Source organism: Schistocerca gregaria, chromosome 1 (genome assembly GCF_023897955.1).
Source record: "Schistocerca gregaria isolate iqSchGreg1 chromosome 1, iqSchGreg1.2, whole genome shotgun sequence".
NCBI lineage: Eukaryota > Metazoa > Arthropoda > Insecta > Orthoptera > Acrididae > Schistocerca > Schistocerca gregaria.
Genome location: NC_064920.1, coordinates 1,197,829,187 through 1,197,849,396, shown reverse-complemented (window position 1 = coordinate 1,197,849,396; position 20,210 = coordinate 1,197,829,187). Strand labels below are relative to the sequence as shown.

At 45.4% G+C, this 20,210-nt stretch overlaps 1 protein-coding gene across 1 annotated transcript in view; it reads right to left on the bottom strand.

Annotated features, from left to right (window-relative positions):
* LOC126284717 (5-phosphohydroxy-L-lysine phospho-lyase-like) overlaps positions 1-20,210 on the bottom strand; it is a 115,007-nt gene that overhangs the window by 41,375 nt on the left and 53,422 nt on the right. The window contains exon 2 of the mRNA XM_049983854.1: positions 7,878-7,996. Within this exon, the coding sequence (XP_049839811.1) occupies positions 7,878-7,996 (119 nt within the window). The remainder of the gene's footprint in view (positions 1-7,877; positions 7,997-20,210) is intronic.

The window sequence follows — 20,210 nt, the reverse complement described above, 5'->3', positions numbered from 1 at the left end:
TCTGCAAATTGTGCCTTAACTAGTTGTTAGGTTTTTGTTTTGTTTTTACATGCCACCTATTTATAATGTCTTCAATTTTAGTGTACTGTTCTTTCAACCTTGAGCTTTCTTTGATTCTCTGCTTACTAACTTTTTCTTTCTCTGGTAGTTTTCTTCTCACTCTCCACTCCTAGAATTTTTGTATTCCCTTCTTTCCCCAATGAGCATATTTATTGAATTATGTATGCGTGGTTTCTTGGTGATGGTGGCGTTATGAATCAGCTGTTCCTTTGCAGTATCTGCAACGACGTTTATCTGTTTGATGCAATTGTCATTTGTTGTGCTAGCTGCCTTTTGATTGAAGCTTCGTTGTGCTTAATTCTAAAATACTAACTTGGAGTTCTCGTTGTTTAGTTTTGTCACCTCAAAGCGTATTTTAGACCTTTTTGTGCTTCATCTTGTCTTTCGTGCCGACAAGGTCGTGCTCACTGGAAACAACTGCACCAGGTTACGTTCTGCACCCCATCGAGTGCCTAAACTGAAAACAAACTGATAGCGTGCTGCAGACGTTTCATCATAGCACTTACGTTCAACGTGCGGTGTCAAACGATAGCTCAGCCGATTAACGTTTATTATCGACAGAGCGATGACGTCCTGTGCGGGCTGTGCTGCGAACGACAAACTAATCGCGCGAAGAGACTTTCTCGGCGTTTCCAATCACCCTACATAACCCTACGAAAACTTTAAACTAAATTTATGCCCATGCAAACATTAAAGTCCTTATGTCGATTCAAGGTCAAGGCCTTTTTCCCCTTTTGACAAGTAGAAATCTTTCCATATGAAGGAAATCAGCAGCAGCTAATAATACTATAATATACAGGGCTCATACAATATCCGTGGTCTCCAATGGAACACTTGGAGTACATACTGACAAAAAGCAGATACAAACCGCACCAAATTAGACACGCATTCCCCAGTAAACAAGAGCCCAAACCTATTTAGCCAACAGAAAAAGGGGAAAATAGCGAAATGGCATTCCTTCCTTTCTGTGGAGCAGTTTAGAGCAAAAGAGTCTACATACTAGATAAGTACGCCATAAGTTGAGAGTTCCATTCACCGAGTAAAATTGAAGAAATGCTGCGTTCAGCAAAAGTCTGCCTTGGTTGGAGCCTACCTACCTCTTGCAAGCTGCCATGTTAATTTTGCGAATATTAGATCGGGCAGGCAAGCCGCGTCTTGTCCGAGCGCTGTCCCGAACATAAACGTCGTATCAAGTTCGGGCAATTAGAAAAGGCAAGGGTAGCAAAATATAGACATTCGCAAGAAGATGCAAAGGCGCTTCGTCTTGTTGCACTCTGAAGCGATAAAAGTTCGGTTTTGTGCAAGTAAATTAAACAGATGTACACTGATCAAAGCCAGAACATTGTGACCAACTGCTTACCTAGTAGCCGATATGTGCACCTCTGGCACGGATAACAGTGGCGACGCGTCGTGGTAGATCTTGGTGGGTCGCTGGAGGGAGGAGGCACCACATCTGCTCGCACAACTCACCTAATTCCCGTAAATTCCAAGGAGGGGAGCCATGAACTCTGACGCCACGTTCAACCACATCCCAGACGAGTCCAATCACGTTCAGATCTGGCGAGTTGGAGAGCCAGCACGTAAATTGGAACTCAGCACTGTGTTCCTCGAACCACTCCATCACAACCTGGCCTTGCGACATTGTGCATTATCTTGTTGAAAAATACCACTGCCGTTGGGAAACATGATCGTCATGAAGGGGTGTATGTGTCTGCAATCAACGTACTATACTCCTTGGCCTTCATGGCGCCTTGCACGAGCTCCACAGGACACATGGATGCCCACGCGAGTAGTCCCCAGGGCATAATGGAGCCGCTGCCAGCTTGTCTCAGTCCCTTAGTAGAGGTGTCGAGGAAGTGTTCCCCTGGAAGACAACGGATGGGCGCCCTTCTATCGGTGTGATGAAGAAGGTGTCGGGGTTCATTAGAGCAAGCAGTGATCTGCCACTGTGACACCGTTCAGTGCCGATGGTCATCTACATCTACTATATACTCCGCTAGCCAACAAGCGGTGTGTGGAGGAGGGCACAATTCGCGCCAAAGTCATATTCCATATTCCCCCCCCCCCCCCCCCCCTCTCTTCCACTCGCGGATCGCGCGAGAGAAAAAGACTGTCTGAACGCCTCAGTACGAGCTCTTATTTCCCTTTATCTTGAATAATATCATTACGCGATTTGAAAGTTGCTGGTAATAATATATGCTCTACATCCTCTGTGAAGATTGGATTTCGGAATTTAGAGAGCAGCCCCTTCTGCTTAGCGCGTCGTCTATCTGCAAGTGTGTCCCACTTCAAAGTTTCTATGAGATTTGTAACGCTCTCGCGATGGCTAAATGTACCAGTCACGAATCTTGCCGCTCTTCTTAGGACCTTCTCAATCTCTTGAATCAGACCCAACTGGTAAGGGTCTCACACAGACGAACAGTACTCCAAGACTGGACGAACTAACGTATTGTAAGCTATTTCCTTTGTTGAGTTACTCCGTCGCTTCAGGATTCTACCAACAAAACACAATCTAGAGTTCGCCTTACCCGTTACTTGTGTAATCTGATCATTCCATTTGAGATCATTTCGAATAGTCACACCCAGATACTTGACTGATGTTACCGCTTCCCAAGATTGGGCATTTATTTTGTAATCGTAAATTAATGGGGATTTTCACCGTGTTATACGCAGTAGATTACACTTACTAATATTGAGAGATAACTGCCAGTCATTACACCACGCATTTATTTTCTGCAAATCCTCATTGAATTGTTCACAACTTTCGTGTGATACTACCTTCCTGTAGACTACAGCATCATCGGCAAACAGTCTAAGGCCACTGTCAATACCATCAACCAGATCGTTTATGTAAATAGTAAAAAGCAGAGGACCTATTACGCTGCCCTGGGGCACACCTCATGTTACGCTTGTTTCTGCTGAAGTTGCCCCGTTCAGGACGACATACTGCTCCCTGTCTGTTAGAAAACTTTCTATCCAACCGCATATGTCATGGGATAAACGGCAAGCACGCACTTTTTGTAGCAAGCGACAGTGCAGAACTGAGTCGAACGCCTTTCGAAAGTCGAGAAATATGGCATCAACCTGGGAGCCGGTATCTAGAGCCTGTTGTATATTATGTACAAAGAGGGCCAGCTGTGTCTCGCATGACCACTGTTTCCTAAAACCGTGCTGGTTTCTCCAGATGAGCTTCTCAGAGTCTAGAAGGGTCATTATGCCTGAACAAAAAATATGTTCCATGATTCTACAACAAATCGATGTCAGTGAAATTGGCTGGTAATTATGTGCATCCGATTTTCTCCCCTTTTTATAGATTGCTCTGTCCTGGGCTTTCTTCCAGTCCTGTGGAACTTCCCGCCGTTCCAATCACCTCTGATAGATGACGGACAAGAATGTTGCTATATTTGTAGCACAGTCAACATAAAATCTTACGGGGATACCGTCTGGACCAGATGCCTTTCTGGCGTCTAAGGATCTTATCTGTTTTACGATCCCACATACACTAAACACTGTGTCAGCCATTCTTTCGTTTGTTCGATAATTGAAATGGGGGAATGGTGCTGCAGTCCTCTATCTTAAACGAGTTTTTGAAAGCTAGGTTTAGAATTTCGGCTCATTTCAGTCGTAGTGGCCGATGTCCTGATGTTAACATTGGCACAAGCATGGGTCGTCGGCTATGGAGTCCCATCGTTACGAGTGTTCGGTGCACTGCGTGTCAGACACACTTCTAGTCTGCCCAGCATTAAAGTCTGATGTTAGCTCTGCCACAGTTCGCTTCTCGTCCTGTTTTTCCGGTCCGCCCTGCTTACGACGTCCAAGATCTGCAGTGAGGGGTGGTTGCCCAACCCCATGACGTCTGGACCTGGCTGCACCTTGATCTCGCCACGAGTTTAAGAGACTCACCACAGCAACACCCGACTAGTCGTGTAGTCTCCGAAATGCTCGTGCCGAGCCTCCGGGCCATCCGAATCTACCCTCAGTCCAACTCCCTCACTGATAATGCATGCACCGTCCTTATCTCTGACTATCAGTCATTCCTCGCCAGGTGATGCTACTATAGCTGGTCAGTGTACAATGGCCGTAACCTTGGAAGAGAAGAGTTGGGAGCTGAGAACGGACCGCTCACAGAGAACCAAAATTAAAAAAAAATTGATTTCAGAGGGAACTTGTGGTGCAGGAGGCGATCTCCGTTCTCTTTCTAACCTTTAATTCCGGCCGGGATATGGAGAAGGGGAAGGAACAGCTGGTAATCTCTCGTTTAGATGCTGCTTTCCGTACCCAGCCGTTCTAGATAAATACACGTGCCAATAGAAGAGTGCTGAATTAATGGAGCAAAGTCCAAAGGCAGTACAGCGGCACAGAGCCCGTACCAAATTGCGCCGTAGCCCACCCAGCATTTTTTGGACAACCAATCAGGTGGTGGGGCGAGAAGTCACTTGATTGTTGGGGGGTTGTTTTGTGAGAGGAGACCATCGGTCTCATCGGATTAGGGGAGGATGGGGAAGGAAGTCGGCCGTGCCCTTTCAAAGGAACCATCCCGGCATTTGCCTGGAGCGATTTAGGGAAATCACGGAAAATCTAAATCAGGATGGCCGGACGCGGGATTGAACCGTCGTCCACTTGATTGCCCCTTGAACCCCACTCTCTTGTATTTAGCATCTATTCAGCGTCTGCAAGGTGCTGACAGTCAGACCAAATGCCTCTCTCTGTCTTGTAATTTGACTCTGCATCTGTTTGTTATTCCGTATTCACCTTGTAATATTACGTTCCTTTCCAAGAGCTTTTAACCGTTGCTACCATCCTGTATCCATGAGACTGGTGCTATAACTCTGCGCTTCCTGGAGGGCCATGTTCTCAACTAACACTGTAATAAACGTAGAAATTATTTGGACTGTGCTTATATGTCTCAGGTGTCAGTCGCTTCTGACGGCCATCTCTCCCATCGTGTCCATGTCCGACACTACATCCTGTACATATCTCCACGGTCTATCTCCTGTATTTGAGCACGCTATTGCCTGCCTGGGCGAAGCCACTCCACCAATAGGAAACCAGACCTCCACTTTATGAGAGAGACACACACAGGTTCCGGTAGTAAGTCAGCCCCTGAAGAAGGGGGTGATCGCCTTCGAAAGCTCGAATTACAACTGAGACATGGCACGGCTTATGCAACGAGAGAACTGTACACATAGATTCCGTATTGTCCTTTATAAACCACAAATTTCTCTACAATCTTTGTTATCAATACGTTAGCGACGATCGAGGAACCAGTACCCAAAACTAGTTGCAAGTTGCGTATCTAACAGCTTCCAGGGGTAACAAAAATTTCATTTTCAATATTACGCGTAGTTATTGACCGAATTTAAAATGCTGTCATAATCTACTCATTAAGAGCCATACTCTTCTTTAAAAATTCAATGCAATAACGCAAGTATTACAGTTAGAAACCGTATGATTGTCTCGAACCAGCGTAACTGACGGTGCGCAAATATTCGGACTTTATAAATCCACTCAGCGACTTGCAACAAACTTTACACATAATTTCAAATCCTTACGAAATTTTCTCTCGTTGATACCCCCTACAAAATTATGAAAGGAAAAAATAATTGTTTGGTACATTTCCGCTATTCATGCAGTAAAACTTAAGTAGCAGACATGACGTTCTAATTTATTATTTCTTTACTACCGATTCCATTCGCAGCAGCATCTGCAGACATTATCCACACATTCCACTAAATGTATCTGCAAAATTATACGGGGGTTGCCCAGAAAGTAATGCACCGCATCTTTTTCCTCATTCGAAAAAAATGCTAGGAATGCGAAACTTTATGAAGTTCCCTGAGTGAGCGCGCCAATTTCCCGCCACTTCCGACAGGTAGCGCAGCTGCAGGACAGTTTGAAAATGGCGTCTGCAGGTACTGTACGTTACAAGCAACGTGCCGTCATTTAACTTCTCACTGCAGAGAAAGAAACTGCTGGGAACATTCCCTAACGCTTGTGCAAAGTCTACGGAACATCTGCTGTCAACAGCAGTACAGTTAGTCGCTGGACACGGAGGGTGGGGTCATTAGAAGGCGGTTCGGCGGAGCCCCACGATTTGCAGCGGTCGGGGAGACCATTCACTTGCTGTGACATCTGACATGTTACAGCGAGCTGATGTTGTCGCTCGCCATTCAAGGATGCCATTCGCGGAAGACATTTTGAGGACGATGACGAGTTGATTCACACAGTGCAGCACTGGCTCCGCCACCAGGACAACCATTTGTACCGACAGGGCGTGCACGGCCTTATTTCGCACTGGAGGAAGGCCGAAGAACGGGATCGAGATTACATGGAAACATACGGCGTGTAGACAAAACACCATTCTTTCGAGTGTGCAATTCTCATCATGTTCAATAAAGAAATGTTGAACAAAAAAATGCGTGCATTACTTTATGGGCAACCCTCATATCATTGTCTGACACATAGTTCAGGAAATATGGCGTCATAGGCATCTATAGGCGTGAAAACGTTGCTTCTGTTTAAAATGAAGCTCAAATTACCCAGACTATATTCATCCATCGTAACATAATGAGAGCATTTAGCGACATCCAACAAACTTGATCATAACCTGAAATCTTTCCTAGTTTGTTTTTTCGTTAACATGCTTAACGTTAAACGTGTAACATATTAAATGATTTGTAAACTAATCAGATGTTTTAAGCTGCGACTTCGATTCTTTAAAGAATCGACAGTTTACTGGGAAGTATGGGGTAATCAAAAGGTCAGTATAAATTTGAAAACTTAATAAACCCCGGAATAATGTACATAGAGAGGTAAAAATTGACACACATGCTTGGAATGACATGGGGTTTTATTAGAACCAGGCGCTCCATCCTATATTGCTAGACGCGTGAAAGATCTCTTGCGCACTTCGTTTGGTGATGATCGTGTGCTCAGCCGCCACTTTCGCCACGCTCGGCCTCCCAGGTCCCCAGACCTCAGTCCGTGAGATTATTGGCTTTGGGGTTACCCGAAGTCGCAAGTGTATCGTGATCGACCGACATCTCTAGGGATGCTGAAAGACAACATCCGACGCCAATGCCTCACCATAACTCCGGAAATGTTTTACAGTGCTGTTCACAACATTATTCCTCGACTACAGCTATTGTTGAGGAATGATGGTGGACATATTGAGCATTTCCTGTAAAGATTGAGTTGGTTGGTTGTTTTGGGGAAGGAGACCAGGCAGCGAGGTCATCCGTCTCTTCGGATTAGGGAAGGACAGGGAGGGAAGTCGGCCGTGCCCTTTGAAAGGAACCATTCCGGCATTTGCCTGGAGCGATTTAGGGAAATCACGGAAAACCAAAATCAGGATGGCCGGAGACGGGATTGAACCGTCGTCCTCCGGAATGCGACTCCAGTGTCTAACCACTGCGCCACCTCGCTCGGCTATTTCCTGTAAAGAACATCATCTTTGCTTTGTCTTACTTTGTTATGCTAATTATTGCTATTCTGACCGGATGAAGCGCCATCTGTCGGACGTTTTTTGAACTTTTGTATTTTTTTGGTTCTAATAAAACCCCATGACATTCCAAGCATGTGTGTCAATTTGTACCTATCTACATTATTCCGTGGTTTATTAAGTTTTCAAATTTATACTGACTTTTTGATCACCGGGTATATAGTGTACCTTACGGTACATAATAAATACCCACAGTCGCTGAAGAAACAACAGCGAGGAGGAAGGTAGGAAGTAGCGGTAAAGAAGAGAAGGAGAGAGAGAGAGAGAGAGACAGAGAGAGAGAGAGAGAGAGAACAGGCAGCTGGCGTGGACTCACCGTGAGCCACGTTATTGATGCAGTCGAGGTACTGGCCGCCCTTCTCGTCGTACATGTACTGTCCCTCGGCACGCACGATCTTGAGGGGGTCCGCGCGGTAGAACAGCTTGCACGACTGCCTGCAACACGAAGCGCGGGAAGTTAAGAGCTGCTCAGAGCGCAGACGTGCAGCAGGCGCCTGGGACTGCAGCGGCGTCGGCAGCCGGTGTCTCCAGCGATACAGCGAGGCAGGGCCACACCGGAAAGCGCGGCCAACCTTCCTAGCGGCAAGACCTGGCTGGCTGCTCGATCACTACACATCGAGAACGCTGCAGGAGTGCCGCTGCTACGCCTGCAGTGTGTGGCCGAGCATTGTCGTGAAGGGGGAAACGCACGACAGTTACGTCATGTGGGATGCCTGTAATCAGGCGGAACCCTTTAGCAGGTACTTCACCCTCGGGGGAGACTCTGTTACTCTAAACATCTTCACGTGCTCACAGAACTGAAAGTGTGACGTGACACAGTCGACGAGAATACTAGAGACACTCTACAACACAACTACACAAAGCTTTATCGGATTTTCGCAACGGATCAGAGGTTGATAAAAAAAACTTGTGCAGTCCAGGTGGCGTTGGCTTCCTAAAGTAGCTGTCATGTTTGTGCTGTGCTTGTCAGTATATGTCTTCAGGTGTCAATAAGTTTTATACGAGGGTTGGAAATTAAATAGTGGCAACTATTTATTCACAACCGATACAAAAGAGTTACGTGTTTGGACCTGTTCCTGTCCTTCAAAGTAATTACCAGCATTGTGTAGAATTCCTTGCCAGCGATGAGGAAGGCATAGTATACAGTTAGCAGAGCCTGTTCTGTTGCTGGTGCGAATGGAGCGGTCTACTGCCTGTCGAATCTCCGGAACAGTTGTGAAGCGAATGCCACGAAGTGGTTGCTTCATCAAAGTCACAAGGACTTAAGTCCGGGGAGTATGGTGGATGGTACAGTACTTCGCAGTCCCATCCACCGAACAGAGCAGCCACAACTTGAACTGTATGCGCCCGCGCATTGTCGTGCAAAATAATGGGTGGGTTGCGCAGAAAGTGTCGCCGCTTCTTTCGCTCAGCTGGTCACAGGTGATGCTCCAGAAATGAACAGTAATACTGTGCATTGCCGGTCTACCAAGGAGGAACGTAACGCGTTAGGATAACAGCATCACAGACGTACACGACAATCACCATAGCTTTAGACCGCTCCATTCGCACCATCAGCAGAACAGGCTCTGCTAACGGTATACTACGCCTTCCACATCGCTGCCAACGGGTTCTACACAACGCTCGTGACTACTTTGAAGGACAGTAACAGGTGCAAACATGTAACTCTTTTTTATCGGTTGTGAATAAATAGTTGCCATTATTTAACTTACAACCCTCGTACTTGCGATTTTTTTTTCCTCAGGACGCCCATTTTGTGTTGTATGTAGCAAATGCACTAATCAAATGAGACACCAACTGACTTTTGATTCCTGAACATCGTTTTCCAAAAATATCATACTAGTATATTCGTTTCTGGTATTAAGTCCTATGAAAGTTTACATCTGGAGAAAGAATGTAATTGAACGGATCCCGTAAAAGTATGCAATATTAGCAAACTGAGAAAGTATCAAGAGAATTGCCAAAATAGTAACTCTGGGAGGAGAAGACATGTTGGACCTGATGTCCTCATTCCACAGCACACCCATAATCAAGGTACTATGGCCACTTGTAACCTCCTAGCTGGACGGAGTAGGTTTCCAGCCAAAATGTTCCTTAGTCGTGGCACGCAGTAGAAGTAAAACAGAAACTCGCTTGCAAATACGGTGGTTTTACCAAGAATTCCCCTCTGTTTTATCGTTGACGATGCGATTTGTGGCCAGGGGCGTTGTCTGAGAAAAAATTTCTTCTCTCTCTCTCTCTCTCTCTCGCTCGCTCGCTCGCTCTCTTTGGATTTTCGGTCCCTTTCAACGCATATTTTTTCATCCACTTAATTCTAAAGAGGAGTTCGGGAAGTATGTTTCTACCACGAACTTTATTTTATCTTGAGCATCCAGCTCATAATATAGTGAAAACTATTAGCAATTACGTCTTTTAGAAGAAAATTGGTGTAGAAAGTCCTGGAAGCGATGAAGTTATTAAAGACGGAACACAAGCATGTATTGGACAAGGATGCAACAGGAAATCGGCTGTGTCTTCCAAAGGAACCATTCTAGCATTCGTCGTAGTGTAGGGAAAGGAGAGAGAGCCTGATGTCCTCCGAAGTGAGAGTCCAAAGACTTATAACCACTGTAGCAGCTCGCATTTCCGAGCGATTTTTTTTAGTACGAACGCTTACAGAGACGTGGATTCTGAGATAGAACAGTGGACGGTGAACGGATAGCAGCAGTGGAAACGACACTGTTGGCGGGGCCGCCGAAATTGCAAGTCCTTTTCAGCTGACACCAGTTCGGCGACTTGCGAGTCAACGATGATGAAGCGATGGTGTAAGACACACAACACCCAGTGATCACGAGGCAGAGAAAACTGCCTAACCCCGCAGTGAATCGAACCCGGGACCCTGTGCACGGGAAGCGAGAACGCTACCGCAAGACCACGAGCTGCGGACTCAGTGGAAACGCAGCTGTCGTGTCTTCCTGCACCCGGGGAACGCAGCAGATAGTGGCTGCGCAGTTTCAGGTCGGATCTAAATGTGGAAAACATTGCAATACTTGAGACGAGTTAATTGCGCAAAATTAAGGGTGGCCGACGAAAGGAGATAGTCAAGGTAGCCCCTGAGGGCCGGTGACCCACATTACACCACAGAGGATGGGGTTGTCTAAGTCCACGTATCGCTACGCTAAAACCTGATCGGCCAGAGACAGCTAGAATCCGCCCCTAAGTTCAGTTCACTCTGGATGCCGACAGCGCGGACTTGGACCACTGAAGATTACTTCTTCGTCTCTGAATTGGACTTTTACTAGTGGGTGTGTTACCACGAAAATTTGAGGAAAATTAGAAGTGAACTTTTGTTTGCCTCATTTAGGAGACTTTTACAGGCATCGTTATTGTTACCTTTCTTTTGTTGTTCAGTCATCAACATTGTAAACGTACATAAATAAAAGTTGTGTTTGTGAAAAATTGGGAATTGTACGTCACTATAGGAGATAAATGTACTAGTGGTAATAATCACAGCGGCACTGTGGCCACTAACAGTTTTGTGGTAGCAGGAAGTAGTTTTGCATTTACCGGTTTTTTTTGCATCAGTTTTAGTGCAGCAGTACGACATAGCAAGTTGTAAAAATTATGGTGAAGAAATATGTGAGTTTTATGGCCAACTTTATCTATCCAGATAACAGGCTATAACCACGAAGTAAATAAAATTAATTCCTTAAAGAAATTTGGGTATGTGCGTAGACGTATAGATGGACCTAGTGGAAAGATGCCACCGAAAACACCGAGACAGTGAAATGAAATGATCGTATGGCATTGTTGGCCGGGAGGCCCCATGCGGGGAAGATGGGCCGCCGTATTGCAAGTCCTTTTCAGTTGCCGCCACTTCGGCGACTTGCGAGTCAATGATGATGAAGACGGTAGTAGCAGTTTATAAACATAAGCAGAACTTAATTTGACGCGCTTGATTCATTTCGCTGAGATCGTCCGACTCAATTGCCGGGAATGAAATGGCACATCCGCTGTTGCTGGAGGAAGGGCGTCAATGACTGGGTCGTTTATCTCAAGAGGGAAGTATTACGCAAGAGCTCGCCAACCGCGTATTGTTTTAAAATGAAACGACCTTGACCGAGAAGGCGTCCCGGCGTACGACACACCCAGGGACCCTAGGTCCGCAGTTCTGGTCCCCTCACTTCATCTGCGGTAGGCTTCTCTGGAGCAACGACTGATTCCAAGAGACTGGAAAAAAACGCAGGTCATGCACATTGCCTAAAAGAAGGCCGTTGGACAGGTGCGCTGAAGCCATTCTGTTGTGGAATTACGGAACACGTTTCAGCTCGAGTATTGTGACCTTATTGGAGAGCTTCCCTGTTTAGGAGAGGAAGATTAGAGCTTAACGCCTTGTCTATGCTGAGGTCATTAAAGTCTGGGGAACGGCTTAGAAGGAAGCTGGCAGCGTCATTTTCGAAGGAACCGTCCCAGAATTCGCTTTGAGCGATTTAGGGAAATCGTGGGAAACGTAATTGCGGATGGCTGGACAGGAATTTGAACCGCCGTCCGCCTGCGTGTGAGTCCAGTGTGTCTGAACACTACCCCGGCCACCTCGCTCTCTTCTATGCAGATATCTTCATGGCCGCAGCAAACAGAGATCTTGTGGGGCTTCGCTCACTCTCTTCGGCCGCAGGTCCCGCAGATTGATGGCGAGTGCCCGGACTGCCGGAAGACATTCGCTCGCTACAGTTGCACCCCTCTGTTGGGTGGTGAACAAAAGATAAGCTGAGGGAACACCGGACCAGCTTCGAGACTGGGTTCAATTTTCTAGCAGACGGAAGTAAACACGCAAAGAACTTCGTGGTTACCGACAAGAGACGATGATAAAATTTATTAATTTAACAACCAGTTTCGGTCCACAGACCATCATCAGGTCCGTGTATTCCAGCTGAAAGAACATATGAAGGGCATTACTACAAGATTACCACAATCACAATCCTATTAATTCATGCAAATATTAATGGAAGCGACATGTAATAAAATGTTACGTACACAGAACTATATACAATACCATGCGTTATAAAATAATAAAATCCGTGAATTCGTCACTGCAAATAAAAGCACAACACACAGAATAACGTAACCAACTATGAACAAAGCATATCATAAAATATAGATATATCACATTTGTGAGGAATTACCTGTTGTCACATGACAATATAAATTACATCGCCAATCTTAACCTATTTCATAAAGTGTACTCATTCATGCTACATTAACAGTCAGCACTAACGCTAGGAACAAAGGCATTGTGCATCCTGCAGAATCGCAGCTGATCACTATTTACTAGTTGAATACATCGATAGTTCGAGTACGTCGCGCGGGGTAGTCGCGTTGTCTGAGGCACCTTGCCACTGAGCGCAGGACACGGATTGAGAGATAAAACGATGAAAGGCGAAAGTAAAAAGGTACAGCAGAAAACAGACTAGCGACCAACTTAACATGCACCACGTTGCAGAAATAGCTTTGGAAGCAAGGAGGGCATTGGAAGTAGACAAGAACAGGTACAGAGACTGCTCTTCCTTAATAGAAGCCCGGTAGTGCCAAACATAAGCTTTAACAGAAGAAATAAGTCTCTGAAAATCTACGTCTGAAACATAGCATTGTATGGAAACGAATCGTGTGCTGGGTAAACTGTTAAAGAAGAAAATCGGAGCGTCTGATATGTCGCATTATCGAAGGGTACTAAACCTTAAACGGACAGAGAAAGTAATAAATTTGGTGCTCTTCAGAACTGGAGAGGAAACGAATATATGCAAAACACTGACTAGAAGAAGAGACAGGTTGATAGGATGTTATGACATCAAGGGGTAACTTGGTTGATACAAGGGACCATAGGTGTCCGCAAGGGGGGAAGAGATGGCATTTTCACCCTCCTGGAGTCTGAGATACAGGCTTTCCTTTTTTAACACAATTCCCAGGAATTTCTGGCAATGATTGTCATAAACAGCAGATTTAACACTGCCCCGCACGACAGGAAGTACTGCGACTTGATCAGTGAATGCCTTGAGATTTTTTTGCTTTTCAACGTGCTCATTAGAAATTATGCTGATTCCTTGGAGCGGTGGCAGTTTCGGTGCTGTTCTGCAGTCAGTGTGGATGCGAATCTTTATCTAACAGTGCTGAATTAATGTCACCGATATTTTCCCTGCCTTTTACCTATACAGCCATTTCTGAGCTTCAGAAAAGGACTAATCTAACACGTCGCAATAACAATTCCAGTACAGTATAAACATGGTAGCAGTATATCTGCGTATCATGCGTCCCCAACCTCCCTTCAGTGGCTGCACGTCGGAAGATGCGTGATGGTTTGCAAATTCTACATTCAGATTTACGGGGCAGATCTACTGTAGTAAATTTGAAGATCACAGTCATCTGCACTTAATCTATGAGTCCAACTGCATCACTCGAAATAGGACATCCCGTTTCATGCGCTAGAAGAGAGGGAAAATAGTGTGAAATTTCAAGGTTGATGAAATTTGCTCTTGAGGAATTGGAAACTGTTGGGGTGTAACGCAGAACCAAATTCAGTCACAGAACTATGAATTCAGCAATCCATTTGGTATGTCGGCACAAAAATGTGATTAGGTTAAGTTCTAGGCTGTTACAAGCAGATTCTACCGGGGAACTGGAGCGTGTTACTGGAAGATTTCTCACGTTCATCTAGTTGGTTACGGGCCCCAGGCTACATTTGGAATAATCAAGCCAAAAATGCAGTTTTGAAAATGCATTTTGTTCACTTTTAGTTTTGTCAGTCAACATTAAACGGTAGAAAGCATGAAAGTTATGGAATAAATGGATTAGCGTGAATATACGTGTTTTGTATCGGAAAAAAGTGTTATAGATGACATGAGATCTAATGAACAGTTTTTTTTTCAAACTTTACAGCGTTCTACTCAAATTAGAGCAGTACTAACGTTAGATATTTTTGTTGATATCCAACAGAATATTCTCAAGCATTCTGACTGTTCCTGTTTCACATTTTAATTTTTCGCTTCATGTCTCATTACGAGGGTACAAATATATTTTCCTGTAAATATTGACTAACTTTATTTCGTAACTTGTAATATACCCTGGATTTAATCATATGAGGATGAAATTTGAGATTTTGAATTAAAAAGGTGGAATCAATATTGACACCAGTAATAAAAAAGCTGAATATTCTTACCGTTTTCGTGTTAGAGTAACCTATCTTAAAAAATACTAACATTCGTTTGATGCGTAACAAGCTTCGTGCACTTTTAAGATAATTCTCATTTATTGTTCCGTCTCAGTCGCACATTTTTAATTAGATTACATGTGACTATCCCTCTGTAAAATCTTCAGCTCTAAAACAAAGTAGACCTAAATAATTGCGTCAGCTGCCCTTCTTGCCTACTAAGAAGCACATATAAGAGTACGGAGGCGGAAAAGTAAATGAGAATTATCTTAAATTTCAATACAGTTGCTGAAATCTCTCAAGACGATTATGTCGGCTGCAGTACTTGTCTACAAAATTTAGTTTCTGGGGGCAAGACACATTTTCAAACTCACCGAATTAGATAGATCAAAAATGGCAATTTCAGAATTTTGCCTTCTCTTGTGAAAATTTCTGCGGGTATCTATTCTGGAGAAGGTCATCCATTATGCATGACACAATGTAAAAAATTGGTTCAAATGGCTCTGAGCACTATGGGACTTAACTTCTGAGGTCATCAGTGCCCTAGATCTTAGAACTACTTAAACCTAACTAACCTAAGGACATCACACATATCCATGTCCGAGACAGGATTCGAACCTGCGACCGTGGCGGTCGCGCGGTTCCAGACTGTAGCGCCTAGAACCGCTCGGCCACCCCGGCCGGACTGACATCACATGATCTGGTATAGACATTTAAACGAAGAACTCACTGCTGGTGTATGTTTTATCAATGTAAATACTCGTAAACTCCGCATGATAATCCAGTGTTTTATTTGCAGCTAATCTGAGCGCCTGAAATACCCTCGGTTTCGTAAACATTTTATCTAGAGGCCTGTTTCGCAATGGAGGTTAAAAATGTTAGCTGCAGTGCCGTAATCTGGAAAGCCAAAATATTTTGCACAAGTATTTTGATAATCGCTCCACTCGCGGGAGACATTCGGCCATTCAGTCAGGTCTAGCGGAGAACCGGTTTTGAAACGCGCGCAGATACGGAGCCGCTGGTATCCGGTTGTGGGCGGCTTCGCGCCGCTCGCCTTGAGATTTGCAAAAGGAAAGCAGAAAGCAGAAAGCAGGGAAAGGCAGGAAGGGGGAGGTGCAGGCACGGCGTGGTACGAGGTGCGCCGCTGCGACTTGCCAGCCGATCGTAACGTGAGAAAGGAAAAGGTTTTAGGGAGGGAATATACTGACTAAGGTCCTGACCTCGAGATCTCCAGACGCCTACACTGGATCAGTCATTGCCCATGTGGTCTCATACTTGCGACTTTAAATTGTTCCCGATCGTTTATGAATAGCGTATCACTGAGGAACTCCTACAGGAACTTTGCATCGTAATTCAGAATACCACAGGCACTGCACTATCGTACTTATCTGCCGACACCGGGCAAGTAAAATGACTCACCTGTACGGGAATATGCCTTATGGATGTACGAGTACAGGTTGTAGACGCGTGGTTGACGAGATATGGAAGTTTGGATGCCAAATTAAACACCTTTCAGCCGTCTATTTTCCAAACTTGTTTTATTTTAGTTTCAGAGTTTTTCTCCGCCATCTTCAGGCCCTTGACCGACGTGTAGGAAGATTAGGTTTTGCTCAAAATAGGGGCCAGTAATACTGGTACAGAACTGGCCATTAAAATTGCTACACCTCGAAGATGACGTGCTACAGACGCGAAATTTAACACAGGAAGAAGATGCTGTGAAACGCAAATGATTAGCTTTTTAGAGCATTCACACAAGGTTGGCGCCGGTGGCGACACCTACAACGTGCTGACATGAGGAAAGTTTCCAACCGATTTCTCATACACAAACAGCAGTCGACCGGCGTTGTCTGGTGAAACTTTGTTGTGATGCCTCGTGTAAGGAGGAGAAATGAGTACCATCACGTTTCCGACTTTGATAAAGGTCGGATTGTAGCCTATCGCGATTGCGGTTTATCGTATCGCGACATTGCTGCTCGCGTTAGTCGGGATCCAATGCCTGTCAGCAGAATATGGAATCGGTGGGTTCAGGAGCGTGATACGGAACAACGTGCTGGATCCCAAGGGCCTCGTATCACTAGCAGTCGAGATAACAGGCATCTTATCCGCATGGATGTAACGGATCGTGCAGCCGCAGAGTGTCAACAGATGGGGACGTTTGCAAGACTACAACCATCTGCACGAACAGTTCGACGACGTTTGCATCAGCATGGACTATCAGCTCGGAGACCATGGCTGCGGCTACCCTTGACGCTGCGTCACACACAGGAGCGCCTGCGATGGTGTACTCAGCGATGAACCTGGGTGCACGAATGGCAAAACGTCATTTCTTCGGATGAATCCAGGTTCTGTTTACAGCATCATGATGGTCGCATCCGTGTTTGGCGACATCGCGGTGAACCCACATTGGAAGCGTGTGTTTGTCATCGGCATGGCTCTGAGCACTATGGGACTTAACATCTGTGGTTATCAGTCCTCTAGAACTTAGAACTACTGAAACCTAACTATCGTAAGGACATCACACATCCATGCCCGAGGCAGGTTTCGAACTTGCTTCCGTAGCGGTCATGCGGTTCCAGACTGGAGCGCCTAGAACCGCACGGCCGTCATCGCCGTACTGGCGTATCAGTTCGTTCATCACATCCAGAGCGTCGCAGGCATCGACACCCAAGTTGATGCTGTGTTTCTTGACTATTGATACAGTTCAGTGCTGTCGTTTAATGAAGAAAATACGAGTTTACCGCATATCGGAACAGATTTGTGATTGTAGTCAGGAATTCGTTGCAGACAGAGCTCAAGACCTCCTCCTTAAGGAGACGAAGTCGAGAGATGTACAGGAAATGTGATATGATCGTTACTGTTTAAATTTGTGTAAATAATCTGGGGGATAACATTGGAAGCTTCAAGAGCCAGTTAGAGATGATGCAGTTGTAAGGTAGCAGCGTCAGAAGACTATAGCGAAATGCATAAAAACGTGCAAAGGATCGATGAGTGGTACAGAGACAGGTAGTAAATGAATGAAGCGTATTTGGCATGAATCAGAAATAAATCCAACACTTTTCGACAGACTAATGGTGACGAATTGTTGGCGACTCTAACTAGCGTAAAACACCTACGACTAACCAGCCAGAGCGATCTGAAGTGGAATGGTTCAAATGGCGCTGAGCACTATCGGACTTAACATCTAAAGTCATCAGTCTCCTAGGCTTAGAACTACGTAAACCTAACTAATCTAAGGACATAACACACATCCATACCCGAGGCAGGATTCGAACCTGCGACCGTAGAAGCGGCTTGGTTCCGGACTGAAGCGCCTAGAACCGCTCGACCACATCGGCTGGCATGGAATCGTAGAGTCGGCGCAACATCATTATAGAGATGCTCAGAAAACTGCAACGGCAGGCGGTGCAAGATGGGCGTGGTGCATCACGGAGAGGTTTAGTAAAGATAATTCGAGAGAGAGTTTTGCGGAAAGTCTTTCAAACACGTTTTCCTCCTATACAGGTGTCTCGAGATGATAGCACGGAGAAGAGCCGAGAAGTACAGCTCATACCGACAGTTATCCCTCTCACCTGCCATTTGCGAATAGAGCAAGGAAGTGCGGAATAGCGATATTCTCTGCCGTACACCGTTAGCTAACTTTCGCAGATGCAGATATACACTCATGCTCATAAATTAAGGATTATTGCAGAATGTGGTGCCACACAACATGGCACTACACAAGACTGGTGCTAATAGCATAGGCACATAGGGAACACACACGACACAGGTCTGTAAGTACACGGTATTGGTGATGAGTTGAGAAAACTGTCCCGAAACACATGTGCTACAAAACGCCACTGTTTCCTGATCATGTACCCCGACATCAATATAGGATATGATCACCGCGCACACGTACACAGGCCGCACAACGGGTTGGCATACTCTGGATCAGGTGGTCGAGCAGCTGCTGGGGTATAGCCTCCCATTCTTGCACCAGTGCCTCTCGGAGCTCTTGAAGTGTCGTAGGGGTTTGAAGACGTGCAGCGATACGTCGACCGAGAGCATCCCAGATGTGCTTGGTGTGGTTTAGGTCTGGGGAACAGGCAGGCCACTCCATTCGCCTGATATCTTCTGTTTCAAGGTACTCCTCCACCTTACAGGTATCCGGGAAAATAAACCACGTCTGTTCAGTCGTCTGTAGACTGTGTGTCTGGAGACAACTGTTCCAGTGGCTGCGGTAAGACCCCGAGCAAGGCTACCTGCAGTACTCCGTGGCCGTCTGCGGGCACTGATGGTCAGATATCGGTCCTCTTCTGTAGACGTCTCGTACTGTAGCACCTAGACACGCTTCCTGCCTGCTGGAATCGTTGCCATAATCTTGAGATCACACTTTGTGGCACACAGGGGGCCCGTGCTACGACCTGCTGTGTTTCACCAGCCTCCAGTCTCCCTAGTATTCTACCCCTCATAACGTCATCAATATGTGTTCTTTGAGCCATTTTCAATACACAATCACCATTAGCACGCCTGAAAACGTCTGCACACTTACTCGCTGCACCGTACTCTGACATGCACCAACACACCTCTGCATATGTGGACTGCTGCCAGCGCCACCGTGCGACGACCGCAGGTCAAATGCACCACATTGTCATACCCCGAGGTGATTTAATCCCGCAAACCGCCCATCAGAGCGGTGTTTCAAAGTGTATCAGCATTATCCTTAATTTATGAGCATGAGTGTATAATGTAAGGATGACTTAGAATGCCTCTTGAAACGAATGGTCAACATAACGAGCACACGTAATGCTTACGCATAATCAAAGCAAAAACGAATTTGATGAACGACACATAAAGCAATAACAAATTTAAAAAATAAAGGAAGTGAAAAAATTCTCATCTATTGGAAGCAAATTACACAGCATCACGCAGCAAGTGTGATGTAAGCCAGAGGCAGGTGAAGTTTCCATCAGTAAAAGAGCTTCACTTGGATCAGATACCAATATAGTAACGATGAAGAAGTTCCTGAGATTGTATGTGATGGACACAGCATTGTATGGAAGTGAAATATGAACCATTGCGAATCCGGAAAAGAACACAGTGGACGGATTGAGAGGTGGTGATACCAGATGATGTCAGAAATTAAGTTTCGGTTAAGTCATCAAATCAGTAAATACCGAAAGTAACAAGTGAGGACTTGAATCTATGAATCTCCTTCACTAGATGAAGGGACACGTTAGTGGGACATACGGTACGGAATCAAGGAGGGACAGATAATCAAAAAGCAAGAGAGGTGAAAAATACAGAGTAGGAACAGACAAAACTGTTTGTAGAGGCTGTTGGTTAGTAATTACGTAAAGGTGAAAAGTTTAGTTCTAGACAGGTAGACGTTCCGGAAAGCATGAAACCACTCGAAAGACCAAAGACTTTAAAAAACAAGAACAGAAAGAAAACTCAAAAAGCTGATGACGCAAGTGGCTACGCTGAGAAAAA